General features: G+C 37.2%; 1 protein-coding gene across 1 annotated transcript; it reads left to right on the top strand.

Annotated features, from left to right (window-relative positions):
- The first annotated feature begins 4,075 nt into the window (after nucleotides 1-4,075).
- Nucleotides 4,076-7,877, top strand: LOC107602331 (desumoylating isopeptidase 1-like). The gene is made up of 6 exons (XM_016294806.1): nucleotides 4,076-4,441; nucleotides 5,076-5,097; nucleotides 5,194-5,263; nucleotides 5,560-5,669; nucleotides 5,839-5,961; nucleotides 7,683-7,877. The coding sequence occupies exons 1-6, from the start codon at nucleotides 4,351-4,353 to the stop codon at nucleotides 7,774-7,776; spliced, it is 510 nt and encodes a 169-aa protein (XP_016150292.1). The 5' UTR covers nucleotides 4,076-4,350; the 3' UTR covers nucleotides 7,777-7,877.
- Nucleotides 7,878-8,080: the final 203 nt, after the last annotated feature.

The raw sequence follows: 8,080 nt of genomic DNA, 5'->3' as shown, positions 1-8,080 counted from the left end.
TGTAGAATTCAAATAGCTCTGATACATTTTGTGGTCTGCGCCGACTCGCGCATGTGATCCGCTCCGTGTTATCGTGTCTCTGGACAGAATTGTAATCCCATAGCGGTGCGGTGGTTAGCGTGACACAGCGCGAAACCAGACTTCTTTTTTTCCTCAATGGAAAGTATATTTACACTGTTTGAATCGTTCCCTGTCCCCTATATAGTGCACTACGTGCCATTCACTGTACAGAAAATACAAAATCTGTGGACAAGTGACCGATTTCAGCCCCGGCTTCAGCGTCTATTTTATAATGTAGGGGGCGGGCGCTTCGGATTCTAGAGAGCATTTGATTGGGCAGAAAGTCTGATGAGAAGCTGAAGTACGATGTGACGTCAAAAAAAAAAATCGTTGAACCGTTTTGGCGGAAGTGACCAACTGCAAGCTTTGAATGCTTATATCTTCTAAATGCGAATTTTGTCACTGTTTTGGAGCACACTGCCTTATAGATAACCTTAAGACTAACATATTGACACTAACACTCAAAAAACTTACATTTTGATTTCATGGGGACTTTAAAACTGTGACATGTAAGGTCTCAGAGAAATTGCTAAAACATAATGTCCTCTACAGTGGACAAAACTCCATAGCTGGTAGTCAGGAGGATATGGCTGTTGTGTGTCACATGTCAAGCATGACAATGAGTACCACCAATCAACATACCCCCCACCGGCGCCTTCACTCCTGCCCCCTCAAAAAAGAGTCCCTCAATTCAAGTATATTCAAATGGTCTCTGTTATCCCATTTCCACCATAAAGTGTTTGATCTCTCATATTTGACAGGGGAGCCGCGAACCTCAGACCATCGCCGTGCTTTTCACTCATAGCTGAAATATAGCCTATTTATGCATTCTGACAGAGACTTCCGTCAAAGAACGACAAACATTAGATATTATTTTAACTGCAATCAAAAATAAGTAGCATAGCTACTAGTTTTGAATGTTAAAATGGCATGCCAAACTCCCTTTAGCGCTGCACCGAGCACGAGTCGCCACGAGAGTTCGCGCGCTGAGGAAGGAGCGCGACTGTTTTAGCCAAGAAATGGAAATGAACGACGGGAAAAGGTAGTCTCTCTCTGAGCGATCAAGATGTATTAGTGCGATGAGTCACTTTTGAGATATACGAGAATATCGGGTCATTGCAGAGGCTGATGTAAAGCCCTGTATATAGTGATCTACACATACACATAGAACACAGAAAGTACTTTAATAGTGTTTTCCGAGAAATGCGCCGAATAACACTCATAATTAGTTCTTCCCGGAATCTGCGCCAACAGAATTCCATAGAAAGTTCCGCAGATTTCCAGAGCATCCCAGTGCCCCTCATTTACAGTTCCACACACCCCCACCATCGCGTGCTGCTTTTGGTTTATTCGATGTATTTACCAAGTTTAAATCATATCGACAGAATTCTGCTGATTTTTACCCACAAACGCAGATAATGCGAGGTGTAATTAATGCACAAAGGAGGACTAAAAAATTCTGTATAGGCTACCTAGTTGATGATCCATAGCCTACAGCTTTATACAGGCAAACAGATGAACCCAGAATATAAACGCACTTTCGGTCCTTCAGTATGACCGTCTTAATACATTAAGTAACGTTTGCTTTTTCGTTAAAAAGGCAGAAAACGCTTAACGTTACCTTTTTTGTGTGTGTGTTGCATTCACTGGGGGTTAATTTCTTGCCTGTAGCCTATGTTGTGAATTATCAATCAATCAACAATCAATCAATAATAATGTGTAGGCTACCGAATTTAGTCCTCCGATAACATCTTTTATCATATAGCTACTAAGCCATGTTTTTCACGTTAAGCGTTTAGAGTGTTCCAGAAAGTGCGCAAAACCACAAGGATCCATCAATAAATATGTGAAAAATGCAAATACCGTTTGTTTCCCGCAAAGGATTTTACTTGAAAATTCTAATCAATCAATCGTTATAGGATTGTTCAACCTATACATTTAAAGACAATCAATAATAAGATGCATCTCCTTAAGACAGATTTAGATAGAAACCGAGGGGATATTCTCAGAACGTTTTGGGAAAGTCAAAGTTATGAACTAGCGTTCTTTCAGTAACGTTCATAGAATGCTTGTTCAAAGTTATCTGTTCTTTAGTAATGTTCTCAAAATGTTAGCACAAAAACATTGCATCATACATGGAAACATTTTAGATGGATGTTCGTTCAACATTTTTTAACCCGTTTAAGAATAAAACTTTCCTACAATGTTTGCAAAATTATAAAAATGTTCTGTTTGCATTAAAAAAAAAAAAAGCTTTATGGGAATGTTAGCAAAAACGTTCTTTGTAGACATTCCTTTTAGATAGACATAGTTTCTTTATTTCATTTTTTTTAATAAAAACGTTCTAAAAAAAAACATCTTTTGTTCGGAGTTCTCCTGGATGAATTGGCTCTTCTCTTCTCTGAACTCAACAGTCAAAGCTGATCTCAAAAAGTAAATGTTAGAAGTTATAGCATACGATTTGCCAGACTATACAAACAATAAAAGAATATGGATTAAGAAATACAGTAAGGAAGGATTACATGTCATCCAGTTGCTGTGGATTTTATAAGCTTAAAACCAATTGAAAAGATACACTGAATTTAGTTTTATTTGACGGGGGCATGTAATGATAGGTGGCGCTGTCGTGCGCTTCTTCATTGGCGACTTGGAGGCAGAGTTGCCAAGTCCGCGTATTATACGCGACTTTGGGCTTCTGTTTTTGTAAAGTTGCAGAAAAAATCCCGGGTCGCGGTTTTTGGGGCTTATTTAAAAAAAATATGGTTGCTTGTTAGGAAAACCTGACAAGCAACGTCGTTTCTTTTCGTTTATGTTCACTGTATTCTCCAATGCATTTATTGACACTCTGTCTGCTCACGGTTAATAGCCAATCAGTGCAAAAATATAAGTGCTGTAGCGTAATTTGTCAAATATTCCGCCCCCTCCGCACGCGCCTTCTTTTTGAACGTGATTTTTCTTCAATGAGGGTGACGCTGTGATCCAAGCGATGATAGTAGTAGACGTAGAGGAGTGGGATGACATTTTTCCTTTATAAGGTAGCCTAATTTTACATTTGTACAATGTTTTTGTAATGCATTAATTATCATGGGCTGTAAAAAACAAAACAAAACAAAATACAAGTAGGCCTAAGTCACTTTGGAATAAATCACAGTAGGCCTATGTATCATGATACAAAAAAACGACTTTACAGTCTGAAAATACTTTAGGCTATAGCAATAATACGGCTATATTATTTCTTGGACCCCCTATCACTTCAAGAACCGCTGGTCTACACAGAAGAAAGATCTGTCTAGACTCCGCCCTCACGAGTTGTGTCGAGCTATTCATTAGTCTGTTTGATGAGAAAAATATGAAATTGATAAAATGGGTTATTAATCTGTACAACTGCAGCAGCAGAGGACTATTATTCTGCTGCGTGATACTGCAGAAGAACTGATGACGGCACGGTTTGATCTTCGGCTGACCAATCAGCAGAAAGGGGCGTTTAATTCCCGCCCACATGTAGAAATCGAATATTCAAGCTGTTTATTCATTTTTCCACCCATGAACGAAAAACGAAAATTTAAGCTGAATTCTCGTTTTTCGGAAAAAAATGAAAAAGGAGTCATTTTCTAAGTTTTCTACTTTCAATATTAAATAAAAAAAACGAATGATCGAATGATACACGGATTCTATACTAATACTAAGAGTCGATTTGGATCGAATAGCCAATATTTTAGTAGGCTACAAATATGTGGCTATGTTACAGCTCCCATTTGAAGCTCTTGTGTTTTTCTCCTTTTCCATCTATCCAATCCTATTCTGCTCACATGTGATTGGAGATGAGTTTTGTTCCTGCTTTGTTGCAGTTTGCCGATTTTTGTCAAATAGCTTGTTTTTATTTTTAAAATAAAAACTTTTAAACTTTCAGTTTACTATGTTGCGGGCTCATTTATTGGTAATAAATAATTTATAAAAAATAATATTGATGATAATAAATGATAAAAAAAATATTGGGCTTGTTTTTGAAGCTGCGGTTGCTTCTTTGTCTCGCGAGAGTTGGCAACAGCGCTTGGAAGGACGGAGCCTATTTATCTGGCTATCGTTTTAAAGCAGTTTTGCTGTATTTTTTTTACTCAGACCCTCCTAATGCCATCGATTTTCAAAAAGTCCAATATACATAAAATGTTTTAGGAATTTCAAACCTGAGATTTCAGACTGTCGTAATCATTTGCGAATCTTAAGGCCGTGTAACTGCAGGACTTCGCCGCAGACAGGCTAACGTTGTCAGCCGCATTCAGCATCACAAACATGGATCCGCACGACTCGACGTTTGGAGTGCAGCTCTTCATTTATGATCTGTCGAGGGGAATGGCCCGACAGCTCAGCCCGATAATGTTAGGTGAGTCATACAGACTGTATATCTTTACCGTTATATTGGTGAGGGCCGCGAAATTTCCAATCCTACCATGAAGAAGGTTTAGCTCGTTTATATTCCATCGTGCTGTCGTTGCCTGGTAACCTTCCAATGAGAAATCTTGGCTACTGAATATTAATGACCTAATGCTAACGTTGATTGGCTAAGTTCTTGTCGTTACTATCCAATGGCAAATGGTTTGCTTATGAATATTCAAGAGCAGACATGGGATTCATAAATTCGCGTCCGTTTGCAGCTGATCGGCGAAAAAAACCTTTATCAACAAAATCTTATATTTACATAACCGTAACATCTATATTCATCGAGACCTGTTTATGTGGTTCCATCAGTTATCTAGAATTATTTATAAAGATCAAACTGTTCTAGAACATGATGTTCTTTATTGTAATCAGTCACGTGCCGGAGTTAGCAATTATGATTATGAAGGTTCATTAAATTGAACATAATTTAACTATTTGAGTGGTTCAAACCATAACAGTCCTAATACTATATCTTAATAATATAAACATAATAAAATCATTCATAATGTAAGAGGAACATATGTAATACCTATAATATCTATAATTGTATGATTTCTAAAACATATTCTGTCTTACAGGAAAACAGCTTGATGGGATTTGGTAAGTGAATTATTGTTATTTAATATCTGCCTATTATAGAATATGGTCTAGGTATATAACTATATGCTTTTCCTGTATGATCATATGTCAAAACAGGCACACATCTATTGTGGTCTATGGAGAGGAATTCTTCTATGGTGGTGCCGGGATCTCTAGTTGCCCACCGGTAAAATCGCAACCCATTGCGACACTTTTAGAACTCAAGATAGGACAAGCACTTCAAAGCGTAGCCCAAAAATATACTTAGTGTACTCCATCCATATTGTGCTGTTTGTGAGCCCTCAGTTTACATGTTTATTGCCATCCATGTGAAGCTTTGAACAGCACATCTTAGCACATTATTTTTGGATTATAGCATGTTGAGATTAAAAGGCCTTGGAACATAATTGTTTTTAAGAGGTGCAGTTTTTCTAGGGCGGCTACAAGGACACTATGTACCTTCCTATGTATGTGTGTTTACAGGGTGGGACAATGCTCGGACCTCCAGACACAGTGGTGGAGCTGGGAAACACAGAGGTGACCGAGGAGATCTTAATGGATTATCTGTCCTCACTTGGAGAGACAACATATCGGTGAGTGTGTGTATTTGACAGTTGTTTATTATTAAATTAAACGAGGTATTCCTTTCTTCCAGTATAAAGACTTTGTACTGTATAAACGTGCTTTATATGCATTGCTTGCATTTACTAAGCCTCTTTTTCTGGTTTGGTTTAAATCTCTCGTCTCTATCTCTCTCTGCAGTGGTGACAAATACAGATTGTTTGAACACAACTGTAACACGTTCACTAATGAGGTGGCCCAGTTTCTCACTGGCAATAAAATCCCCTCCTATATCACAGATTTGCCCTCTGAAGTGCTCTCCACGTGAGTACACTATTTCAAGAAGCTTTCCAGTGTTATTTTTATTTCCACCTGATATGTACATATTTAGTAACTACATTCAGAGAGTAAATAAATAGCTTGAGATCTGCACTGTACATTTTTGTTTCAAAGTTGTGAATAAAGATTATTGGAGTAAGTTTTATAAGAAAGTTACTTGATGTTTCTTTGTCGTTGTGAAAATGACTAGCAATGTCTGAGAGAAAATAGTTTCCACACTATTTTTTTCAGTGTGTATCTTTATTATAAAAAGGTAAAAATACTGCTTTACAAAAGTATAAATAAAAACTAAAATGTCTGTATGCATTATGGTAATACAAATTTGAGGCAAAAGTGGTTAAATGAATGGAAAATAATGTGGCAATGCAAAAAAAAATCTTTGACACCTTCATGACGTTCAAAATCATCAGTGTGATTTTTATTCTGTGAATTTTTTTAAATAATGTTTTTATCCGTACGATTAAAGCAATAGTTCACCCAAAAATGAAATTTTGCTGAAAGCTTACTCATCCTCAGGCCATCCAAGATGTATAGGAGTTTGTTTTTTCATCAGAGCAGCTTTGAGAAATGTAACATTTCATCATTTGCTCACCAATGGATCTTCCCAGTGAATGGGTGCCGTCAGAATGAGAGTCCAAACAGCTGATAAAAACATCACAATTATCCTTACTACTCCAGTCCATCAATTAACATCTTTTGAAGAGAAAAGCTGTGTGTTTGTAAGAAACAAACCCAGCATTAAGGCATTTTAACTATCGTTTCTGGTCAAAATACTAGTCTATAATCCATAATAATGTTTCCTCCATGCAGTGAAAAAGATCATCCCCTGTTGCTCGCTCACATCAAAATCCACCAACATATTTATTCAGAACTGTTTTGGCTTGTAAACAGTGCTTGATCTGTGCATATTTCTCTCCTGATTTGACAAGATTACTTTTTCACTGGATAAAGTATTATTAGGGATAGAGGACTCATGTTTTAGCCCGGAAGCATTGGTTTGATGTCAAAAACTTGCTGAATTTGCTTCTTACAAGCACGCAGCTTTTTGCTTTACAAGATGTTCATTCAGTTCATGACGTTTTGTTGTACAATTCATGGACTGGACTCGTGTGGATTATTGTGATGTTTTTATCAGCTGTTTGGACTCTCATTCCTACAGTCATTCTGATCCATTGGTGAGCAAGTGATGTAATACTACATTTCTCCAAATCTTTTCTGATGAAGAAACAAACTCATCTACATCCTGGATGGCCTGAAAGTGAGTAAACTTTCAGGAAATTTGATTTTTTTGGTGAGTTATTCCTTTAAAGTCAAAAGGGCCCAAAACAACATTGGATTCCAATGACTTTCATTGTATAGACAGCAGCCACTAAGACATTTTCAAACCATGTCTTTTATGTATTTCATTGAGGTTCTGGATCTTTAACGTGAATGACAAAATTTCCATTTTTGGATGAACTATCCATTTCATGGTCCTAAAATAGGCTTCATTTTCTTTATGCAGTTTATTTTCTATTGAAAAAGTGTTTATTTTCTAATGAAATGTGACCTTGACCATTTTTCTGAGAGTTTCACTCATTGGTGATCGTTTAACTGTGATATTCTCTCATTTTCAATTTCAACTGTCACAATTCCAATGCTGAAAATTCATGTAAGAAGATCTGCGTGATTTTCACAGTACTTCATGCTCTCTCTTTCTCTCTCAGGCCATTTGGTCAGGTGTTGCGGCCAATCCTGGACTCGATACATATTGCCCCTCCAGGCGGAAACGTGATCAGCAGCCAAAATAATCATGGCTAGATCAGCTTTGCAGTCTCTCTTTCACACCTACACATGCAATAATTCACACATACGCTGTTTATACACACACATTAGCCCCGTTGTAAATGAAGTTGGTCTGGGTCATTCTTTCCAGATCACTGATGGTTCATATTTTTCAGTGTTGAGTTCTTGGTTTCTTTGGTTTTCATTTTAATATGTATCTTTATTTTGTATCTCTACAGCCCACCACATGCAAATGTCATTTGTTGATGACAATCCAACTTTTTTCCTGTTGTTAATTATGATTCCTTTCACATCATTTCATTCTGTTTTTCCTGTTAAT

Source organism: Sinocyclocheilus grahami, unplaced genomic scaffold (assembly GCF_001515645.1).
Source record: "Sinocyclocheilus grahami isolate Dianchi unplaced genomic scaffold, SAMN03320097.WGS_v1.1 scaffold324.1, whole genome shotgun sequence".
NCBI lineage: Eukaryota > Metazoa > Chordata > Actinopteri > Cypriniformes > Cyprinidae > Sinocyclocheilus > Sinocyclocheilus grahami.
Note: the sequence above shows the minus strand (reverse complement) of the source record. Positions and strands in the feature narration are given on the sequence as shown.